This window comes from Triturus cristatus, chromosome 5_2, assembly GCF_964204655.1.
Source record: "Triturus cristatus chromosome 5_2, aTriCri1.1, whole genome shotgun sequence".
NCBI classification, from domain to species: Eukaryota; Metazoa; Chordata; class Amphibia; order Caudata; family Salamandridae; genus Triturus; species Triturus cristatus.
The window spans coordinates 668351563-668376705 of NC_140588.1; the positions used below are offsets into that span (position 1 = coordinate 668351563).

Consider the following 25143-nt stretch of genomic DNA (forward strand, 5'->3'; position numbering starts at 1 on the left):
GCTGAATGATATAATGGAAACATTGGAAGACAGTGACCAACTTCTCTGATAAATCATTGGAGCAGATAATGCTTGTTAATATGGTTCGAGCTCAAGCCGTTGGTTATTGCATTGGACCTTGTGAGAAACACTGTAACCTAAAGATTCAGGGGACACTGAAAAGATAGGGTAGAAGAAGCACAATTTAACTTTGCTCAGTTTATGATTATAGTTTTCTGACTTCTTTGATTTGCAAAGTGAACAAAAACATTGCACAGCTGAAAAAAGTCTTCTCTGCAGCAAGAACAGGGAAGAGAGAAAATCAGGAAAGGACTAGTATTTCATGTTAATCGAAATTAAAGGGGCACCATTATCACCGGCTGCCATTTATTAAGTAGAATAAATGTGAACCATGTGTGTGCTTTCATGTAAGAACCTCATTCTGCATCATTAGGAGAGGTGCTTTCTAGAGATGTTTTCCCATAAGAAGCACCTTTTCAGCAATATCAAATGTGCTGAAAACCGGGGCGGGGGTGGGGGCTTACCGGTTGTAATCAGGCATAATGATATGCGTCTTTGAATAAGGTTTCAGATCAGCATTAGAATACAAGGCGGTATGTGTCATATTAATTGCTGGGTGGCAGAGTCACTCAGAGCTGTGAGACTTTGACACAAGTTGCTCTTCTATCACAGATGGTTTAAGCTATGTTTACGCAGCTGTGTGTTGTTGCTGGAACATGTTATATGTTTTTTGATGAAAATAATACAATGCAATTGTCCTTAATAATTGCAAAACTGATGAATTTTATAAATAGAAATCTATTAAATTTGGTACAATGTAATACTTCTGTGGATTTGGGATAAATTATTTAGACGTAGTAGATACTTGTTCCATGGATTTAAATGGACAATTAGAATGTACAACCCCATTTATGGTCATAGGTGTGTCTAAATTTCAATGTCAAAAGCAATAGGACAGCAACAAAATATGTATTTTTAAAATCTACTCTGAACATGTGATGTTATGCAAAGGTTATAGAGTGCATATCCACCGATTACTTGGCTCTTAGCACTTTTCTTTACACACACACAGGCATCAGTGGTTGTGGGAGAGTCGTCATCTGACGATAGACCATGCCCAATATACTAAGAGTGATGCGCTGAGGACTCCCTGCGGTTGGCTGCAGAATTGAACTGGGGGATGGTGGGGGTAGAGTGCCCTGCTGCCTTCACAGGTGTGAGGATGATGTGTTTCCAGGGATGTCTCCGGAGGGAATGTCCTCTATCTACTTTTAGTTTTGGTAGGCCTTGTGTTGCATTCGTTACAACTGTCCTTTCGTAGGTCCTAGTAGAGTTTTCAGAGAGTGAGTGTGCGTGGTATATATATGGCTCAGAGTGTTTACACTTGGACTGCTTAACTGGTGTTGTCTGTACTGTTTAAGTTTTTTTCTAGGTTGATCATTGTAAGTAAATCTCTCTATAGTAGTCATTCCTCAGGGCAGCACTATCTTTTGCTGAGAGCAGCAATTTCCTGGTAGGATTCCTGGCCCTGTGTCACCTGTTCCCTTATCACCCTGTCTTCATGTCGCTATCGTATTATTGTTGATCCCTCTTCTCAGGAGCATGCATGTTTTGTTAAATATTCAAGTGATTTGTGCAGTACAGCAATTAACAATTGCTTGCCCCTTGAATGCGTTACACTCTCCGAGGCGGCATCTTGTCTGTCATTACTGTTTTACTGGCAGAAGTTTTCTGTGGAGGGTGGACATTTTGTTTCCCTCTGTATGATAGGCTGGACATTTTGTTTCCCTCTGTATGATAGGCCAGTGGGTACCCAGTGAAAAATTGCTGCTGGCTTTAGCGGGTTTCAGTGCGATTCCTTCTCTGAACTAGGTGTAATGTAATGTGTTCTGTAGCACTACATAGCTGTCTCTTTCGAGCAGCCTAATTTTGAGTGATGCAGTTACTTTGAAAGTGGGTACTAATGCCAGTTTTTATCTTTTTCCTTTTCCGAAACATAGGTTCCATGTAAACCATTGGTCTGTTTGTGTGCGCACTCACTTAGTGCACAGGCAAACTTAGTGTGCAGAAGAAAATACCATGCGACAACACCAGTCACAAAGATTATTATTGCATGTTATTCCCCATTGTAAAAGAGGAAATTTAGAACTGGGTTCAAAAACGGACGTGACAGCAGGCGATAGCTGTTTTTTCCTTGGGTGATTGATTTTCCACCACATTTTCCTCAGTACTTAGAATGAAGCCGCTAAAGATGTGTTGCAGCTCTACATTATTTATAAAGTGTAGCGTCCTGCCACATACTTGCAAAAGTAGATTATTGTTGTCCTATGCTGCATGTGAAAGACAGGTAGAGGTGGCAAGCCAGACAATTGATTGGTAGAGATGAGCCGGATCCCAGCCAAGGGTCTCTCGGCTGACTCTAACAGCCATAACATGATACGGGCCAACAAAAAGGTGAACGGTTTCCACAATATCTGACTACATGCTTTAAAGATATGCCCAGTGCACGAACTTGCTTCTTTGTCTCTCACATACACTCACCCTTTCTCTTTTTAGTTCTTTGTTTCTCTTCCCTGACACCCCCTCTCTCTCTCTTGGACTAAGCCTCCATAGGTTTGTAATCTTCTTTCTTTCAATTTCCTGCTTTTCCCTTTTCTTTCATTTTCTCTCCTCGATTTCTCATTCTCTCTCTCTTAATCCTCTCTCTCTGCCTTCCCTATAACCATCCCTCTTCCTTCCTGCAAAATTACAAAATCAGTGCCATCCAGTAGCACTGAAAAGTAAAAAGAAATAACCATTAGTACATGTGTAGTTGCTACAGACTTTAGCACAGCAATACTGGAAGGCCATATCTAGCACAGGAGAAGCCATGGGGGCCCTCCATTGCTTCTGGACATATCACCTTCAAATCATGCATGTACCTCTGCCACTATTGCCCAAACCATTGATCCATTTTACCTATCTTGTTGAGCTACAGGTTTCGGTATATTATTGCATGGAATATTCATAACAAAGATAAATAATTCATAATACACTTCTCATTGAAATCCACTTTGCTTCAGTTCTGCTTGAGATAAACTCTCATTTGAAAGAGTGGAGGATGCATTCTGGAGCACACTGTGTCATTCTACCAGGAAGCAGTGCTGTTGAACCAGATGTAATCAAGAAAATGCCATTGATAAAATGCATTGTTATGATAATTTGTTTAGCGATTTGGCGTGGTATTGTTGAATGGTAAACTAAAGAAAACGTAAATGCTGTGTGTTGCTTTAATGGCACAACCTATGGGTTCAGTGGGGTTGTGTTCATTGATAAATTAGAATTACAAACAAAACACTTGATAGCTTGCTTAGAGGAGCCAGTGACTTCTCATTAATCGAGGCTCCTGAAATGTCAATGCTCTTGATTCACAAACCATAAGTTAATTAGCAAGCGTTGCGGGTGATGCGGATAGATGCCCATCCTTGAGATGTGTTTGCTGTCATTGGTGAGCCGGGCTCCATAGTCCCCGGAAGAGCACAAGTGCTCCTCTTCCGTGCATGGCGTCAGCAGCAGGCAGCTGGATCCTGCCCTGAGAACCGGGGCAGGGAATTCCATTTGGAGCTCATAGCTTCCCTAAAGGGAGATACACCTGCAAATTTGGGGCAGTATCTCTGAACCCCGTCTTCAGGGTCCTCTGCTTCTTTAAATTGCTGTGCTACTTTGGCTCCTGTGCTTGTGGGAGGGGGGTGGGGATATATAAGTTTGCTTTTCATGACTTGGCTGTGTGTGAGCTGTTCTCATTGATACACGGAGGCGCTGCACCGTTCTTGCTCCTACTACGAACAGTTTGGCATCGATGGCCCAGATAGGTTTGAGTGTAGCTCCCGCCAATCTCTCCTTAATGTCTTGGAATGTCCGTGGCCTAAACACTCAGCGTAAATGCAAACAAATACTACATTACTTGAATCGGCACAGGGTTGACATTGCTTTTCTTCAAGAGACGGACTTGCATCCATCGGGGAATACCCGTTTTGCTGCTTCCTGGGGCGCCCACCGCTATTTTTCCAATTTCAGCAACTATGCTAGAGGCACAGCGGTCCTGATTCATAAGAGGATCCCGTTCCACTGCCAGACTTTCCTGGGGGACAGGGAAGGGCGTTATTGCATTGTGAAAGGAGTGCTGATGGGGCATGTGGTCGCTCTAGTATGTGTATATGCTCCTAACACTGATTCCCCTGATTTTTTCCACGCGCTTGCTGCCCAGTTGGCATCCCTGGCACCCGCTGACATCCTGCTGGGCGGCGACCTCAACTTGCTACTGAATGTGGGGCTCGATAGCACCTCTGGGGCCACTGACTCCAAACCTAGGGCGAGACGCGCGCTCCTGGCCCTCTGCAATCGTTTCTCTCTTACTGACATATGGCGCAGGCGCAACCCAGACACTACGGCCTACACGCACTTCTCTGGGCAACACAACACCTGGACCAGGATTGACTACCGGCTCCTATCCCCAGGCCTGTCCCTCTGGTTCCGCACATTAGGAACCCTCCCTAGAACCTATTCGGACCATTCTCCTGTAGTACTGAGTTTAGACGTTCCCCGCCCGGAGGGATTTGAGCGACAGTGGCGTTTTCCCGGAAGGGCACTTCTGGATGACCTCTTTGTCCATGAGGTATCGGAAGCGATAGAAGACTATTTTGCGCTAAATACTGGCTCGGTGGACTCGTGGGCTGTCCTGTGGGAGGGGTTCAAGGCCTATATCAGAGGGGTTTGCATTGCTAAACAGGCTGGGGTCCTGAGGGCGCTACGCACAACAATCACGCATTTAGAGACGCAGCTGGATGCGATTGATGTGGAAGCGCGAAGGTCGCCCTCCGACGAGGTGTTTGCCAGGCGCTTGCGCCTACTGTTGGACTTTCGGGAGGCTGCGGACAAGGAGATCCTATATCTGGGGAAATATTGTGTGGCTCGGCGGTATGGAGAGGGGGATCGGCCGGGGCGCACGCTCGCGCAGGTTCTAAGACCGCCGTATAGTAAGTCCCTGATAACTGAAGTGCGGGGAGCGGACGGTACGCTCCGCACATCGCCCACTGAGATTCGGGATGAATTCCTGGCCTACTTTACTGAGTTATATACCTCCAAATTGGGTGACTCCACGGCCGCTCGAGACGCCTACCTGTCGGAAATTGCGCTCGTGTTTCTAGATAGGGGCATGCAGGAGTTTATGGCGGAGCCCATAACGGTGACCGAGGTACGGGGAGCGATTAAAGTGCTCCGGAGCTCTTCTGCTCCGGGTCTTGATGGCTTCTCCGGGGATTTCTACAAGGCTTTCTCTGATCTGTTGGCGCCTAAGCTCATAGAGGTCTATGCGGAGGCGTTGGAGCGTGGTTCACTCCCGGCTACTCTTGGAGAGGCGGTCGTGGTTCTGCTCCCGAAACCAAACAAGGACCCATCGCTGTGTGGGTCGTATAGACCCCTCTCCCTCTTAAACACCGACTATAAGATTTTAGCCAAAATAGTGGCCAACAGACTTTCCCAGCTGATGGAATTCATTATCTCGCCCATGCAATCGGGCTTTGTCCCCCGTCGCTCGACGTCGCTGAATTTGCGGACGTTGTTCACTGTTTTGCACAGAATTAACCCGGCCACACCTGCAGCTGCGATCCTACTTGACACCGAGAAGGCGTTTGATTCCTTAGAGTGGCCATTCTTTCTTGCCGTTATGGAACGCATGGGCATGCCGGCGAACTTTCTGGCCACGACTCGTCTCCTCTATAGCCGCCCCACGGCACGCCTGCGCCTCAATGGTACGTTATCCCGGCCATTCTCTCTAACGCGTGGCACGCGGCAGGGCTGTCCACTTTCCCCGCTCTTATTCATTTTAGCCATGGACCCCCTGATTCGGCATTTCCAGGAACGGCACCTCCACAAGGGTCTCCAGTTTCAGACGGGCCCATTGCTTGCCTCTCTTTACGCAGATGACACTATCCTGTATGTGAGGGAGCCGCATATCAATCTTGCCCCCCTGATTCGGGAGATCCTGCGCTTCGGTGGCCACTCCGGACTGGGCATAAACTGGCACAAATCCATCATATTCCCGTTGACTAGCGGCACCTGCCCGTGGCAGTGTGAGTTCCCATTGGAGTGGTGCTCGGACTCGGTACGCTACTTGGGCATTCAGATACATTTGAGCACAGACGAAATCATACGCCTCAATTATGGCCGCTCGATAGCGCGGCTGGAGACGCAGGTAGAGGGTTGGTTGCACCTCCCGCTCTCCATGTCGGCCAGAATAGCCATCATAAAAATGGTAGTGCTCCCCAAATTTTTGTATCTTTTTAATAACATCCCTGTTCCTCTCACTCGGTCTTTCTTCTCCACCTTGAGATCCCTTCTGATCCGACTGGTCTGGGGCGGGAAGCACCCCCGGATTCGCTGGAAGACTCTTACACTCCCACAGGATAGGGGAGGCCTCGGCGTACCGGATCTGTATCTATACTATCTGGTCGCGCAGTGTGCACATGCCTATGCCTGGTACCATCCGGACGCTCGGATCCCGTTTCTTCGCCCTGAGGCAGACTTTGTTCTACCGGGCCAGTTGGCGGCCGTTTTGCCCAAGGGTACCCCCAGAAGCCCAGTGGATATTCAAACAGTGTCCACTACCAGCTGGGCCTGGAAGAAACTTTTGAGCTATTTAGCGCACCCTCGCCTATATTCCTCTTCTCTCCCTATTCGCAACCCGGGGCTACTACCGGGCACGGATGAGGCGATTGTGCAGCGAACGTTAAGTAAATTTAACCTCACCAAGATGGGGGATTTATACCCTGGAGGGCACATATTCTCGGCATCGGAAGAGGCGCGTTTCAGCGAGGCTACATTCATGGATAGGTTCGTTCTTCGCCGACTCTATTGCGCGGCCAGGGCGGTAATTGAGGGTTTCCCCCTTGAGCCTGCTTCCTTTGAACCCCTTACCATCATTATTAACAAAGAAACGGGGGCCCATATAGTCTCGAGGCTGTACAAGGCGTGTGCGGCTTTGCTCCCTTGTGCGGATGACCGGGCACGGGCGGAGTGGGAGACGGACTTAGGTAGGCCTATTACGGATGAACAGTGGACGGCCTGCTGTAAGGTTACTGCTACGGTGTCACTGAACAGTCGTCACAAACTCCTTCACTATAAATTCCTGCGCCGTTGGTACATGACCCCAGACAGACTCCATTCAATCGACCCTGCGCGACCTCACCTCTGTTGGAAGTGCTCGGCACCGCATGCAGACTTCGCACACTTGTCCTGGACTTGTCCGAGGCTGCAATCATTCTGGACACAAGTTTACAAGGTCTTGGAAGACATATTAGAGCTTACACTTGTTCCCGCGCATGAGGTTGCGTTGTTGGGCTACACAGCAAATTTCCCTAAGAATGTTCGTAGGTTCGCCTCTATGGGTCTACTTCTGGCCAAACGTGAAATCGCCAGGCGCTGGGGGGATAGACGGGCTCCTACGGTCAAATCGTGGCTCACTGCCATGGCCTTTTGCAGCACGAATAGCGAACTCTACTCTAGTCTCCTCCCCTCGGTGGCGCGTCCTAGGGACATCTGGGGCCCTTACAAAACATACATCACGGGTCTCCCCGGTTCCCCCTCGTCACCCACACATTCCGGTATAGTCCCAGCGGGAGTGGGGTAGGCGCTTCAAAATGGGCGTTGGGAGAGTGGGGACGTCATGGAATGAATGGGATGGTATGATCCACGGGGCGCTTGCTGTGAGGGGGTTAATGGCACGGTATCACGTGGGTTACAGGGTATGCGTGGAGAGATGGGGTGGCTATGGGCCCTGGGTATGGATCGTTGATGTCAGTTTCATCTGTTTCAAGTTAGACAAGTGTTGATGGAGGATTGATCAATGGGGGTCTGATGCCGGATGCCTTCCATAAGTTGCACATCTTGTCAGGGAGCTGGAGGTGTTGTGGTGTACCTCCAAACTTTGTCACTGGTGAACACACAGCTATCATTTATGTACCGTTTGACTTTGCAAATCTAAATAAAGATTTTTTAAAAAAAATAAAAAAAAATATATACAAGGATTCGCATATGGGAATCATTGTTTTAGCACTGATTCTCACTTGTTTTACTCTATGTTCTCCTGGAGTTTATCTTTCCTTGATCAAACAAAATGTGTAAGTGAAAAAATGCCGACCCGCTTTGCTCTGTGTCACTTGTAATATCAAAGGAGCTGGTATAGCCTAGTAGCAGTCCCACTGGGCTTAACGGGCCACTCATAATGACGGCCTAGATGTATATGTTTTATATGGCATGTCAATCGGCTCTGATTCTATTGCTTTGTATAGGTATTTGTATAGCGCTTTCTTCCTCCATTTGAAGCCACTGCAATTATTTTTTACCTTAATTGGTACAGTTTTACCACTTTTCTCCTCTTTTGGTAGAACGCTTGTTGATTGCATTTCTAATGTGTTCCGGCCAATAATTATTGGACGTATGGTACACATATTATCACAATCAGAGCAGACTAAACATATCAGGAACAAAGGACTGTAGGTATAAACAATGGCCAGTAATTCAGGGAGACACCTGTGACACTAATTGTCTCGTGAACAGACACTGTCAACCGTGGAAGAGTCCAACAGTGTGAACTGAAGACAATGAATAGTGTAAATCTTGAGTTATACAAAGTGCAGTGCCAGAAAGAAGTTAACCTAGACCACTATTTGTTGTTAATGTGACTGAAGGCTTCATTTCACATCATTGTGGTTAGTGGTTTTGAATTGTAAATCTTCTGGTCTTTCCTGGTTTATTCTGCTGCGGTCTGGAATTATTGAAAGCGCGGCTTGGTCGTGAGACGTTGCAACGGGCTTGCGTCAGAAATTTCACTGTTGTCCACGTTAACACTATTGCGTGGGTTTATCAGAGTCATCGTTTGAAAGTGTCCACACTATTTAAGTAAATGTCAATCATATACTTGACACAGGTTATGGTCACTGCACGTGAATTCAATGGCAATAAAAAAGCAAATTGTGATTGCACTCTGTCTTTAGTCTTTTTATTAAATATAATAAATTAGTGCCGCGGGGTGAATTCAGCGAGTACCTGCAGGGCTGTGGGGGGTTGCACATTTTGGGCAGAGCCTCAGACACTAAACGGAGACCTATGTCTTTAGGGCCAGTGACATGATGTCCTCCATTGCGGTCTTGTGTTCAGCAAATTATTGCATTATGAGTTTTTTCCAATTATCTCATCCATCGTTAGGGACGAATTATTGCCAAAAGCATAAACATGCTTTGTTCCAAGACTTCTCATTTGTCATGGGTGTCCTAAGCTGCAAAGTGTTCTTGACATGCCAGATAGCTTGTATTGTATTTCATTTTTACATTGTTTGTGACACCCGCATATCTGTTTTTTCTTTACAGCTGGGTTAACAACTTTGGACATGAAGGTCTCGGAGTCTTGCTGGATGTTCTGGAAAAGCTTCTGGACAAGAAACAGTAAGAGGAATAAATATATTTCCTTGACTTACAGTACTTTGTACGACTGTGCCTTAAGTTCATGTAATGTTTTTTTCTTTTACTCAAGGCAAGAAAGTATTGACAAGAAGAATCAACATAAACTCATTCAGTGCCTCAAAGCATTCATGAATAATAAGGTAGGAGGTCACATAACCATAAATATGTTTAATGATTGGGTTTTTGCACTACATTTTCAGAGGAACTACAAAGGAAGGCAATTTTGTTTTCAAAAAGATATTTCTTAGAGAGGCAGTCTTTCAGAAGCCGCAGCAAATTGAAGGTGTGAATTATGCAGTGCATTTAAATCATTCTTCAGTCCACTTTGAAAAGGCAAAGCACTTTGTACCTCGCTAACAATGAAAAATACAAAAATAAATTAAAATAAAAATAAAATAAATACAGCCGGTATGTACAATTATTAGTACTGTACATCTCCCCCTCTGATCGTGGGCAATGTGCTTTTTAAATATTAATTTGTAGTGTTTACCTCTTATCTTGTAAGTGTAATCAGACAGCTAAGGGTAAAATGCATTGTTCCATTAGTGTTTGAGTCTCATATTATTGTATCACGTGGACTTCTAAAGAGCGCATGCTGAACAGAGAGCAGTCTCTTGTGTGAAAGTCTGTATCATTTCACGGTTTTCTGTGTTCCATGTCCTAGACTGATTTGCCCAGTCAACACGTATAAATACGTGCTAAAATATAGGTCTATTTCCTTGACAAACACCGTTCAAAGAAGAAAGAAAGGCGTGTTCTATGTAATCAACTATCAGTCTTTCCTTAGTTTTCTAACTGCCAAATATAAATACCCAATCAGAGTGAGTTAGTTTCAATGGTTTTCATAGTGAAAACGTATAACGTGGCATTGTCAATGGGCAAATACTTAAAATGAGAGCAGAGAAGGCTAGGAGAATTCTATAAACAGCCACTGGACTACTCTCATGTGGACCTCTATGAATGTGGAAGGGGAGAAAAAGATATAATATCTATCGATTCGCAATCAAACATTGATCGCACAGCAGAATGAATTAGTTCCTCTGCTATGCTCTGTATGTTGGTGAATATCCTTTTTCTAGTCTAGTCTAAAACACTGTGGCCTCGTCCCATTACTCCATCGTTTGCTAAATTCCAGTTTGAGGGTTGCTGGTGCTGTGTTTTTTCTCTTTCTTCAATCATCTGCAGTGACCCTACAGTTTCCTCAACTGTGCTTAAATCATTGACTTGGAGTCTAAACACACTTTCTGAGATTAATCATATTTCATTCTGCCTTCTGAACATCACCAATTGATTGTTATTTAAATGAACTGAAATGTTTTGTAAAATCATGATCTGCAATATTGACTCGAAAAATCATACCAGAGAATACGGATCAGCATGGCCTGGAGATCATTCAGTAGTTTTGCCATGTAAATGTGAGACATTTTCACAGTGGTCTCGATTATACAATTATCCCCACAGTGCATTCTCTGGTTGACTTATGGAAAAATGGCATTTTTTTCACCATCTAGGTTGAAAAAAAACAAGCAAGAAAATTGTTTCGTCTTAAACTGTGTGAGAGTGTGAGGGCAGGGTAAACCCGACCATCTAACAGAATAAAGTATTTTGATACCTGTAGCAATTGAAGATTAGTTGGGAAATCATAAAATCTCATATATCTGTGCCCCACTGAATCTATTATATAAAGAGTGTTGATGCTCAATAGCATCTACTGATTGATTGTAATTCTCATATTTGGGAACAAAATGGGGTAAGATGCAAAAAAGTTCTACTTTGAACTACTCCAATCTTTATATCAAGATCGATTGCCAGGAGATTCCTCCCCTTTGAGGTCATAAACGTACTATGAAACTCTTTCAAGGGAAATCAGATGTACTTCCAAGCTGGACTGCAAATCACTTTGGGCGTAGTCGGACTAGAAATTAGCCAACCAAGAATACTGATTAGCATGGATCTATTTAGATCAAATAGACAGCTCATTGATCGTTGTTTAAAGTAGATCTCCTTATATCGAGCCCCTTTCTCACATTCATTTAGTATGATGAATACATGAGATTTAAATTTATGATGTGAAACATTCACAAGGGGAAAAAAGTTATTCTTTATGTGACCCTATGTGTCATAATAAGTCTATACATGTGCCAACTCTGTGTCCGTGATCACATCAAGTCACCAAGGTCACATAAAGCCCAAAATAATTATCCAGTATACCTCCTAAAATAATAACATAGATATGTGCTCATCTCATATTCTTGGCTTGTACTCTAAAATACTCAGCAGGTAGGTCTGACATGATAGTGTATGCATAAAACCAAAACTAAAAAAATCTCATTGTTCCACTATGTCCCAATAGTTAGCAATGCGTTCTGTAATATTTGATTCCATAGTATTCCCTACAATCTGTACAAGACACTGATCTATGTACTTACTGATATGTAGTTACCAGGTACTGTTTTTGCCACCTTATCATATTCCGTCACTACTTCTGCTTTCCACTGATCATCTGACTGAAGAACAAATATGATTGAATTTTCAAACATTAAGTTTAATGCTCTCTACAGATCTGCACTTAGCTAATGTAAATCATTGATGTTAATCATAAAAATAAAATATTCATAATTAAAGGACTTTTGTTACACTGTGTGAGAGTTCTATCAGCTTCTATTATTCTTGATAATGTTTTTCATGTTCTGGATTGGGAACCTTATTGAAAAAGAAAGAGTATGCAGTTCCTCAGTAAGATGGGGGGGGTTTTGTGGATGCAAAGAAGAGACCGTAAGAAAGAGGAATACCTCTATTCGGAACTAGGGTCCTCACACACCCAGCAAGCTAGGTGTCATGCTTCATCATATGGACCTGCTCCTCGTCGGGCCGGCGCTGCAATGCCCGACGGGCACCCTAAAAGGGGCTCTTTGGCGGAGATCTTTAGTTCCTGGCCGTATGATGCAGTGTGTGTGAGAGGGACCTAGTGGTGTAGACGTGAGTGCAGGTAAGTGAGTTAAAACAAGTTGGAGAGTCCAAAAATCTAGTTTTATTAAGGGTGGCTCTCCACCTGAATAAAAAGAAAACAGAGTGGCAGCTAGCTGATGTTATGATTCAGCTTGGCTAAGCTCATCTGTACTGGTCGACATGTTTCTTGCCCGGTGGTCCTAGTGATCCGTGGCAATTCCTCAGGACCTATTTGAGCTGTCAATAATCTACACAATGCGGTAAGCACAACTGTTACCTACCACCTGTTATATGGGAACGATCTCGCCATATGCCTAGGGGAACCTAAAAAGAAAGGAGATTTTTGAGTAGGGCATCCCAAGCAAAGGCAATATTTAAAGTAAGTACTGTGTAGGACTGTATCACATAGTGGTGATAACCCCCTTTGACTAGATGGTCCAAATTGACGTCCTTTGTCACCAAGTGTCAACAACCCCTATACAGTGATTAGGAATTCTCCTACAACTAGTGAAATTAAAACCAGTGTGAAAACAATTAAAAACAGAAGACTGGAAGTGTCATATTATCCTAAGTGGCACTCAAATGAGGTGACTACAAGTATTCTAAAAGTGAAGTCATGTGACACTCACCTATTCTGGTGTAGTACCCTGCTCCTATCCGTGGCCGTGGCGCCACCTGGACACCAAGATTCTGGTGTCCTAGTGAGAAATAAAGTAATACATGAAAATGACAACAACAAGCCCGGCAAGTATCGTCAGCACGTATAAACTGTATTACCCCTGTGTGATCCTGTCACATGAGCTGCTGTGATGCGAGCCTTAAACCACAGGAAGCAATCTGATGATAAAATAGCACCACGGAACGAACTTAAAAAGAAAGAGAAAGTCACAGAAATTGTAAATGCCAAGCCGTTCAAGGTATCAGCCAGTTAGAACTGTGTGACCATCAACTAAAGGCACCAGCTCACTTGCTCCACGTATTGAGTCTAGGGCAAGCCCGGATTTGCCGTGAAGGTGATCGGCAAACACCAAGGGAAGCCACCAGCTCCCCCCGAGTAACGAGCGAGATGCGCCGGTGGGCCGATAGATGTGCATCTCATAATGCGTGCTGACAACATGTGGTAATAGCACCTAAAATAAAGCCAGCACTGACAATACCGCGTCTTAGTCGTATTTTGTCAGTTCGGCGGCGGGAGTATGTACACCAATACGCATCCCATCAGTTGCGGAGAACGCACACCGACCACTCACCTGACCCTTCGCTGATACACTTACTTGGAGGTTGTTGCCAGAATGGGCTGTCAACCTACCCTCGCGCCACTCGACCCGGGAATACTCATGGCCGGCATGTTGCCATAACAGATATACCGGAAGGAATGTTCTGCAGGGGGCGGGCCGAATACCCGGAAGTGTGTCTCGTGAGAGTGTGTGGCAAGATCCTTGGATTGGGATGTCAAAAACAGCGGCCATCTTAGAAAGGTATCTGTGCTTACTGGAATCATAGTATCCCTATGAATAAGGGTGTACTAATTGCATGGTAACAACACGGACAGTGTTATACCGCAATGGAGGGTGAGAGATAATAATGTGGCCTTGTAGTGGGTCAGCTAACCAAGGGGGTGGCCCCATCTAGGTAATTGATGGAATCGGTGGTAGCCATCTTGGAGTAGGCGACCAACACAAATTTCCAACTGTGTATCGGAAAGAATGATTATAACCATACTAGAAGTGCGGCCCAATGTAGCAAGTCTGTGGTCCATCTACTCCTTAGTGGACACGCTGATAACATGGGAGTCTACATTATCTGTCCATGAGTGCTGCCCACGGGATCTGATCATTCAAGCCTTCTAGGTCTGTCCTGAGGCGGTGCACCCATCGCTGTTCAATCTTAAATAGTGCTCTTTGTGTAATCCTAGGGTGTGCCTCGAGGATGAACCATCTCAGGGAGTCTGGTGTGTGATTTTTCTCTTTACAGTGGGTGTATAGTTTCGTAGTAATTCTCTGACATCTCACATTACTTTTGTGCTCTGTTATGCGTGTCTTTACTGGTCGCATAGTCATGCCTACATATCTCTGTTCACAGGGGCAGGTAATTAAGTAAATACACTGTGTGGTGTTACAATTGGTATGACGCTGTAACCTCCATGTGAATGAGTCTGAAAAAACCACCTCTTTGATCACCGCGGTTTGATGGCACACAGCACAGGAACCACAAGGATAGTGTCCTCTCACAGGGGGGAGACCCCAGAGAGTGCTTTGATCATGGTGGTTGGTATGTCTAGGTCTCGTATTAATAAGGATGTCCTTCAGATTTTGGGTACGTTTGAAGGCAAAGCGAGGGGGCGGGATAGTGAGGTCACCCGCAGTAAGAATACCCCAATGCTTCTTAATTATACCCTTGATGGCAGTAGAATTAGGAGTAAAGGATGTGACACAGGTCAAAGTCTCTGGCCTTTCCTTATTAGTAGGTTGGAGTAAGATTTCTCGTGGGTTATTACGAGCCCTCTTCAGTGAGTTTTTTACCTGGCGCTCAGGGTAGCCTCTTTGTCTTAGGTTAGAGCTCAACTGGTCAGCTTCAATTAGGTAATCATTGGTGGTAGAGCAGTTCCTCCTGAGGCGGAGGAATTGCCCAAAGGGTAAATTGTCCTTAAGGGCCTTTGGGTGATGGCTACTGTATAAGAGTAAACTATTCCTGTCAGTTGGCTTTTTGTAAAGTGTGGTACTCAGGCCTGTGTCCCCTAGTATGACCGTAAGGTCCAAGAAAGGTAATTTAGAGTCAGAGATAGTGTGCGTAAATTTCAGGAATGGATTCTGGGCATTAATCCACTCGCAGAATGCTAGGCATGTCTGTTGGTCTCCTTTCCAGAAGATTAAAATGTCGTCAATGAAGCGCCTCCACAAGGTTAGATTGTTGATGTAAGGATTACTGGGGTGCCTGATGACTGCCTCCTCGAAGGTGGCCATGTAGATACAGGCCACACTAGGGGCGAAGGTACTACCCATAGATGTCCCCTGTGATTGGTGGAATAACTGTTTATTATACTCAAAGTAGTTTTCAGTTAACGCCACTGTGGCGCACTCCATCACAAAGGAAATGGGAGTAAGTGATGTCCATTCCTCTTTCATGAGGGCATTCTCGATTGCCACCAAGGTGGCACGTTGGGGGATATTTGTATATAATGCCTCCACATCCAACGTGACCAGAAGGTCGATATTGCTTGTGTCATGTGCCTCCTCTATGATTTGCAAGATATCCGTAGTATCACGGATGTAGGAGGGAGTTTTTTTGACCAAAGGTTGCAAAAAATGATCAACAAACCTCGAAAGGGGTTCCAGGAGTGAACCTATACCCGATACGATGGGACGCCCCGGGACTGGTGTGGTGCCCTTATGTATTTTGGGTAGAGTGTAAAAGTATGGGGTCTTAGGTTCCTTGGTATTAAGGAATTCAGCTTCCTTTTTGCTGATCCAACCATTGCTCTCAGCTTCAAAAGTGATGGTCGCGATCTTGGTGGTGAGTCTCGGTGTGGGGTCAACGGAGATCGGGGTGTAGTACTTAGTGCTGTCAAGTTGTCGTCTACACTCTCGATCATAGTCAGTGGTATTTTGTATCACCGTTGCCCCTCCCTTGTCAGCCTGTTTGATAATAATGCTATTATCATTGGCTAAGGTTTTTGCTGCTGACAACTCCGCATTGGACATGTTGTGGTAGATACCCCTGGCAGGAATAGTACCCAAGTCACGAAGAACAGCTTTCTCAAATGTGAGTACTTCCGGGGGGACCATGTTGTTAGTGGGGGTAAACCTAGATGGATTGCGTAAACCCGTATCCATAGACTCAATAGCTGGTTGGTCTTGGAAGAATGCCTTAAGACGTATCTTTCTAAGGAATTCATGGATCTCACAATTATCCCTGAATTTGTCAGTTCTCGGTGTAGGGACATAGCCGAGTCCTTTCTCGAGGACTTCCTCCTCCAAGGGACTCAAGGGTCTGTCTGACAGGTTTACCACTAATTCTTTTTCCCTCTGTTTCTGCCCCTGGGTGCTGACGGGAATTGTTCCTGGTCCTGCCATTGTACTCCTTTGGTTGGCCCTCTTTTTCGACCTCTTCCTCTGCCCCAACCTCTGTCTAAAAAAGGAGGGTTGCCCGGGGGATAGAATTGGGGCTGGCCATGTGGAAACATAGGGAACTGCCAGAAGGGGGGTTGTGGTGGACCAGTATAGACCGGGGCGTTGCTGTAAACAGGGTAAGGAGATTGAAAGTTTCGTTTCTGTTGGTTCCCTCCCCAGCTATTGGAACTCGAGTCACTACTCGTTGACCCCCTTCTCGAATTGTCTGGGCTTTCATCAGATGAGTAGCTATTCTTGGTTGCCTGGAAGTCTGCTCTCAAGTAGGGATAAATCTTCTCTTTATCAAACTTCTGAATGTCCTTCTGAAGTTTGTTGATCTTGAGTTTGAGCAAATACTCTTTGTTTTCAGCGATCTCATTGTTTATTTCCGCCAGTTTCGCTTTAAACACGGTATTCTGGGTTGTGGATTTGAGGGCACTCTCTGCTGCCTGAATCCTCACCAAAAGGGCGTCTGCTAATCTTTGGGCCGTATTAATAATAAGAACCAAGAGGTCTCTGGTACATTTCCAAGAGACTAGGCTCCATTCTTTCTTAAAGGTCGGGTCTTCCAGGAAAAGTCTGGGGAAGACGTTAATGATGAGTCCACTGGGTGCTATATTGGCTCTTAAATATTCCGTCATAAGAGCCCCATGTAGTGTGATCTTAATCCACTCCCTTTTTAACGCTGTAAGAGAGGTCCAGTCTTCTGTTTGTGACCCTGAGGCCACAGAACCCCCACTCCCAAGAAGGGAGGGAGTTTTTCTTAAAATGTCAGCTACCGCTTCATCGTTGAAGCTAAGCCCCAGGTTGTCCTCCATGACAGGTAGGTCAACACAACGCAACCGTTAGATAAACGGTGCTTGAAGATGAGAATGGTCCACTCAGCGTAATTACACCGTGTGGTATCCTAAATAGTGTCCCACGGGGGTGACCCGTGCAATCGACTATGTAAACAAAGGAGGGACTGATGGGCTTTTATTTAAGAAGGTCCAGCATACATGCCCAGTTAATCATATTGAAAAAGAAAGAGTATGCAGTTCCTCAGTAAGATGGGGGGGGTTTTGTGGATGCAAAGAAGAGACCGTAAGAAAGAGGAATACCTCTATTCGGAACTAGGGTCCTCACACACCCAGCAAGCTAGGTGTCATGCTTCATCATATGGACCTGCTCCTCGTCGGGCCGGCGCTGCAATGCCCGACGGGCACCCTAAAAGGGTCTCTTTGGCGGAGATCTTTAGTTCCTGGCCGTATGATGCAGTGTGTGTGAGAGGGACCTAGTGGTGTAGACGTGAGTGCAGGTAAGTGAGTTAAAACAAGTTGGAGAGTCCAAAAATCTAGTTTTATTAAGGGTGGCTCTCCACCTGAATAAAAAGAAAACAGAGTGGCAGCTAGCTGATGTTATGATTCAGCTTGGCTAAGCTCATCTGTACTGGTCGACATGTTTCTTGCCCGGTGGTCCTAGTGATCCGTGGCAATTCCTCAGGACCTATTTGAGCTGTCAATAATCTACACAATGCGGTAAGCACAACTGTTACCTACCACCTGTTATATGGGAACGATCTCGCTATATGCCTAGGGGAACCTAAAAAGAAAGGAGATTTTTGAGTAGGGCATCCCAAGCAAAGGCAATATTTAAAGTAAGTACTGTGTAGGACTGTATCACATAGTGGTGATAACCCCCTTTGACTAGATGGTCCAAATTGACGTCCTTTGTCACCAAGTGTCAACAACCCCTATACAGTGATTAGGAATTCTCCTACAACTAGTGAAATGGATTGGGAACCTGACACTTTTCCCAATATCTTCACATTTTCCAAGAGGTACACAGCAGCCTGTTGAAGTGGTGACAGCTAAAACAATTATTCATAGTTTTAAACATTTCATCAGATACTGTAGATTAGGAATATATTCACCTGTTTATAACTCCTTGACAGGTACGTGTCTGTATGAGAATAAAGGTTAGACAAAAACCATAAGGCAAAGAGGGAGCCCGGCATCCCTCCATCCAAATCATCCTTGCTCCCGTCCTTATTTTTTGTTCAGTGCCATGAGTAAGCTCTTTAAAAGGACCATGTTGGGGGCGTGGCCAAGATGGCAACCATGTAGGATGTGCCTGATCGTCTCTCCTGCTCGATCCCCGGGCCCTGGCTTAAGCCTTGAGAAGCAGACCCACCATATCGCCCGGAGCCCTGGGGTAGTGTGGGCGATAGTGTGAAGCTATCTGGTGTCTTTGAGCAGTGCCTGCCGTTCATTGGTGTTGGAGGAGGAGCCACTATGGTGCGACCCTGAGCGGGGCCTAGCGGAGCCAGGCTGGATGGCGGTGCCGTGGGGGGTGGACCGATCCCCTAGCGGAGAGTGGCTGACTGGGACTAGTGTGTAGCGGCAGGGGTGCTGGTTCAGGCCTAGCAGCCGCCGCCGTCCCGGAACCTGGTGCAGTCACAGAGCAGAGAGGTGGAGGCTCCCCGATCTAGCTGTGGTGCATTTCAAGCAAGGAGCATTGGAGAGAGTGGCCCGAGAGGAAGAGGTTTGAGGCTTCCGGAGTGCGAGCTACGAGATCCAGAGAAGCGGTGAGCGCCTGTGGAGGCCCCCAATCTGGGGGCAAATATATCTGGCCTGCACGGGCCATTAGAGGGGAGCGTGCAGCTCTGGGTAGAAGAGACACATGGATCCAAGCCCAGGGGCCCAGTAAGCAGCTGTGTCATACCGGCCTGGAGCTCGGACGCACCAAAAGCCTAGGAACACGTGAAGGCTCTGGCTGTGCAGAGCAGACAGTGTGGGAGATGTGCTGGGACAGCGGACTCCCTCGCCCCGTGTGACTCGATCGGCCTGCACAGGCCGCACTCAGCCAGCGGATATCAGGCTGGCAGCGCATCAGACACTGCTGGGAGCCCCGCCCTGTGAATGACAACACCAGGACCGACCGGAGGGGCGAGAAGGCACTAGGACCCCACTCCCTAGCTGGACGCACCGGGGGCTCTGCCCTGCCTCACCGCCACGTGCCCCTCCCTTGGGGCCTCGACACCACCCAGATTGATCGCGGGTCCGGGAGACAGTGCGGCAGAGACTGGGGGCGCTGCAGGGCCCGGCCGCCTTAGATATGGCACACGTGGGCTGTGGTCAGAGGTGAGAGGCGGTGGCCCAGAGAAGGGCCGTGTTACAGAGCTAAGACGCCGGTCCTACCCACACAACAAGGCCGCATTAATGAAGAGTTTCTGCCAAGAAACTGCGTGACTCTTTGGTCGAGGCCTTCGTCAGTGCTGTTGAGATGCCAGTTAAGAGAGGCAGAGACATATCCATAGCATTGACCCTTGAGTCACCCTGAGGAGACAGTATCTAACGCTGCCTGTAACTCAGCACATGAACCACCACACCGGCAAACTATAGGTTCAGGCCAATCCCAGCGGCAGTGGAGGTACCCCCACGCCCCCAGAGCGACAACAGGGAAACTCGCTTCCGGACCACGTGCGAGAGCGAGAAAGGCCCAAACACCAAGAATCTGAACCATGGCAGCTGCCAAATGGGGGAAATAAGATGGAACAGTCAAGGAGATGTTACTTAAAGCTCCGGCAATGGCCACAGCGGAAGCAACAGACATGACGGATGCTGGTGAGGCCGAGGCCCCATTCACTCGAGCATTCATAGAAACCCTGTTTGCGTCCTTACGGGAAGATCTCAAACAGATGAAAACTGAAATTGCACAGGAAATCAGAGAGGTGGGAAGGGTTGTGGACTCCTTGGGAGACAGGGTAGACACAGTAGAAACTCAGAGCTCGAGCAGGGATGAAAAAATCGAATCCCTTCAGCAGGAGGTAATTCAACTGAGGTACCAACACCTGGAACTTCAAGCCCACGCAGAAGACCTAGAGAATTGCTCCAGGCTTAATAACATTCACATCCACAATATCCCTCGCGGGGCGGAAGGTCAGAACATAGTAGAGTTTGTGGAGGGTCTCTTTTGGTCGATTCCTATGTTAAGTTGGCATGTGTTATGTGTTGTTGGGGTTTTTATTCAGTTTGCGCTGCCCCCTCTGCCACGCCTACGCCCTTTCTATCTCTTACACAAGCGCCGACATTGGTCGACATATTATGCCAGTACACACTCAATATCCTAATGCAGCACAGCGTAGATCTTTAGCTCCCTTCCCCGAGGAGCCTTCGATGATCCAACCCCTTAAAATACTGACCCTGATCCTAAAAGGGCAAACAACCTCAATAAACACCGGGCCATCTTGTCATATTTGGAGCACTCAACGCCTACATTTGTCTGCTTCGAGAGACCCACCTCCTAGCAGGAGATACCCATAGACTCCGCACCAATTTTTTTCTTCCGTTTCCACAAAAAAGGCAGGAGTGGCAATCCTTCTATCTAACAAGTTCCCCCGCAAGATAGGACTTAAGCAGGCAGAACTGAAAGGACGGCTCTTAGCCTATTCCTTTTCCGTGGGCGCACAAAAACTTACCATAGGGTCAGTTTACATCCCTAACGAGGGCCCGAGGAATACCTGTCGAAAGTAGTGCATGAAATGAGTGCCTCCCAGGACAGAGCGGTTTTCTTGGGGGGTGATTTGAACATAGTTTTTGACAGCGTCTTAGATAGATCAGTCCAAAGACAGGGACAGTCGGGGGCCCTTTCTGAGGGTGGGAAGCAGATGCTCATGATGAGGGGTTAGCGGACATGTGGAGGGATAAGCACCCCGAGTCTAGAGAATATTCTTTTTACTCACACTCTCACAAAACCTACGCAAGACTCAACTATTTTCTGGGCACAGCAGGTTTAACACCTTATACCACGGAAATAGATATTCAACCATGCACTCTTTCTGATCACTCAGCAGTTGCCCTGTCCCTCTCACTGCCTCGCGACTTAACCACTCCCTGGACTTGGCGCCTCCGCGACACGATGCTGCATAGTCCGGAGGTGAGCCAACAGATCTCTAGGGCACTGCAAAACTATCTGGAAGTGAACAAAACCTCGATAGCCATCCTTTGGGATGCTTTGAAAGCAGTGGTGAGGGGAGAATTCATTGCTATCACAGCCTCAGACAATAAACTGCACAGGGAGAAGAGAGAGCTCTTAAAGCCACAGACACATGAGCTTGAGCAAATACATCAGAGGACTGGGGCCCGAGGGTATGGCGACAACTTGAAGCGGCTCGATCACAGTTAGCAGCGCCCAATCTAGATAGAGCAGAGTATGCAGCACTCAGGCTCCGACATAACTTTTACACAGGAGGCAACAAAGCAGGGAGATTATTGGCCCAAAGGCTGCGAACGCAGAGGCAGACATCCACTATCGCCTCTGTGACTGCTTCTAATGGGGAGGAGATGGTGATAGATCAGCGAATTGCCGAAACCTTTCATCAATTCTACGCGGAACTTTATACTGCACAAGACCTTCCTACACAAGGTCAAACGCAATATCTCAATGGAGTCCCCACCTCCAAAGTTACCGCTGACCAGGCGGAAGAGATGGCAGCCCTGATTAGGATATAGGAAGTAATCTCACCCATTTCCAAGCTTAAACAACTAAAATCCCCAGGCCCAGAAGGTTTCTCTGCAACCTTTTATAAAACCTTCTGTCCCATACTGGCCCACATACTCACCAGAGTGTATAACGCTATATGGTCAACATCCGCCCTCCCGAAGATAATGCTCGAAGATTCCGTAATTGTAATTCCCAAAGCAGGGAAAGATAAACGGCAGTGCGCTTCATACAGACCCATTTCTCTCCTTAACATTGATTTTAAGCTGTTCACTGGCATCCTTGCATCCCGACTGTTGCCTCTTCTGCCGGGACTGATAGACCCTGACCAGGCAGGGTCCGTGCCCAACAGCCAATGCACAGACAACACCAAGCTCATACTTCACAGTATAGACAAAATGCAGCTCTTCGACACAGAGCGATTGTTACTGTCAATGGAGGCCGAGAAAGCGTTCAACAGAGTGAATTGGACGTACTTGAAGGTGACGCTGCAACATTTTGGGTTCCCAGAGAGGTTCATTGCATGGGTCTTCATTGGCTATACCAATCCAGAAGCTACTGTCTGTGTAACATACAGAGAGGGACTCGTCAGGGCTGCCCTCTCTCCCCTTTGCTTTTTGCCCTATATATGGAGCTCATGGCTCAGCGTATCCGAGACAACCCTCTGGCTCTGGCATTCGCTTTGGGGGAACGCACATACACTCAGTTTATACGTGGACAATGTCATAGTGACATTAGAAAAACCCCAGACCTCTGTCCCAGCGGTGCTGTCGGAAATGGAGCACTTCTCCCAAGCCTCTGGATTCATAATAAATATCTATAAATCACTGGACCTCAATCTTACCCTGAGCCCCTCTACACTTAGCTCTCTGAGAAATGCCCTCCCTATTCAATGGACCACAGTGGCTATCCCCTACCTAGGGATTCAACTTGCAGCTTCAATTCCCGCACCATAACGCTAAATTATACCACTTTGCTCCGGCAGGTTAGGGACGACCCACATAATGGCGGCCACATGCGCTGTCCTGGCTGGGCCGGATAGCGTCCGTCAAAATGGCCATACTACCAAAGATCGTATTTCTATTCCAAACCTTGCCTTTGGAACCACCTACGGGCATGTTGCACACGCTTCAGCAAGAAGTAGAAGCCTTTATCTGGGTGGGCAAGCGACCCAGAATGCAACGCGACCTTAGCTACAGACCTCCAAATGAAGGGGGACTGGGGATCCCAAACTTGCAGGATTATTTGCCGACCAGGAACGTTCATGGAATGGTCACGCCCAGAGTCCGAAAAGCCCTGGCTTTTCATAGATAGAGCTTTAGTAGGGAGGTCATTATGGCATATTCCTTTTCTGCCAAAAGCAGCCAGACCTAGGAATCTCCATCTCTTGTACGTAACAAGAGTTCCTCTCAAGGTTTGGGATAAAATAGCAGTCAAGAAAAACGTCACCACCTCTCTGTCCCCCTTGATTCCCATTGTTGAAAATACTCCCTTCTCTCCAGGGATGGATGCAAAGACCTTTACACGGTGGACATGGAAAGGGAGCAGATCGATTGGGCACTTCTTTGACAAGGAGGGTCCATTATCTTTTGAGGACCTCCGCAGCCAGCAGGGCCTCCCTGAATCAGAACGCTTTCATTACAAACAGATAAGGCACTGGGTCATGCATCCTGAGGTCCGTCCACTGGTGCAGTGTCACCTCACTGCATTTGAAAAGTGGCTACTATCTAAAACTGACGCCCATCTCATATCGCAATTATACTGCTTAGTCAGACAGGCCCCTGTACCTCACAAGACGCCGAGCCAAAAGAGGTGGGAACTAGAACTGGAACACACGCTCGCCCAGTGGTAGTAGGAGGACGTCTATTACAGAGCCAAACACACTGCACGGAAAATGGCTAGTGTGGAGACAGCCACTAAAAATAGCAACCTACTGGTACGACTCCCCTGTCAGGCTCCACAAATGCAACCCATCAAAAGACCCTCTGTGGTGGCGCGGGTGTGGTTCACCAGGTACATTGACCCACATATTGTGAGACTACCCTACGTTAAAATCGTACTGGGCGCAGGTACTACAGGACATAGACACTCACTTCAATACGGAACTACCCAACATACATTCTTTTGGGTTTGCCGAATACTCTCATGTTCCCTCTCAAATCATGCAGGGGTCGCAAACTAGCTTTGGCCTTGGGGGCGGCTCTCCAAAATATTCATGAGCATTGGGGAACCAGCTGCCTTCCTACCAGGGCCGGACTGGCTGTAGTGGGCACCGGGCAATCCCCCGGTGCGTCGCACGGGTGGGGGCCGGTTTTGCGCCCCTGGGTGCCGTTTTTGTTACAGGGCCGTTTTTGCAGCATAGCTGCAAAATCGGCCCTGTAACAAAATCGGGCGAAAACTGGCCCTGGCAAAGAGCTCGGCGGCACCCCCAACCCCCAGTGGGGGGGGGAGGGCTGGCCGAGCACTTTGCCAGGGCCGGTTTTGGTTCCCAGCCCGGCCCTGCTTCCTACTGACACGGGTTGGCTGCATCGATTGTGGTACATTCTTGGTATGGAAAAGGATTTCCCTTGTTGCTAAAAGTGCTTTTTTCCCACTCTTTGGGAACCCTTTTTGTCACTGTTATCTACCCAATTTAACGAAATCACCTGCCCTAAATACCTGAGGTTACTGCGCCTCTCTTCACGGACACAATGACCCTCAGGGCACAGCATAACCGGGCTGGAAACTTTACGACGGTACTGGGGGGGAAGGGGGGGGTCTCTTTCTAGGGGTGGGGGGATGATGTTGGGGTTGTTCAGTTAATGATACTACAGCTTCCTCCATGTTATGGGAGGTCAGGATGCATATTTCGTCTTTTTGGTGTTGTCAGTCGAATGCAAAAATTCAATAAATTTTGTTTCAGTGTGAGAAATATTAGCTGGGAAAAGCAGTTTCTAACTTCAGCGTAGGATGTTCTCCCCTCCTCTGTTTCATGTTCTTTTTCTTGAACCAGTGGCAAGAAAAATACCTTTTTATTCTATTGAGTGGTTAAGGAAACCAGGATACCCAAACACTAATTCACATTTAAAGACGCTGGAAAGGCCTGAAGTGTGTTTTGTAGTTGCGTT

At 46.9% G+C, this 25143-nt stretch overlaps 1 protein-coding gene across 4 annotated transcripts in view; it reads left to right on the forward strand.

Annotated features, from left to right (window-relative positions):
• DIAPH2 (diaphanous related formin 2) overlaps positions 1 to 25143 on the forward strand; it is a 3515124-nt gene that overhangs the window by 897866 nt on the left and 2592115 nt on the right. For all 4 annotated transcript variants that reach the window (XM_085607750.1, XM_085607751.1, XM_085607752.1 and 1 more), the window contains 2 exons: positions 9405 to 9479; positions 9568 to 9637. In XM_085607750.1, the coding sequence (XP_085463876.1) occupies positions 9405 to 9479; positions 9568 to 9637 (145 nt within the window). The remainder of the gene's footprint in view (positions 1 to 9404; positions 9480 to 9567; positions 9638 to 25143) is intronic.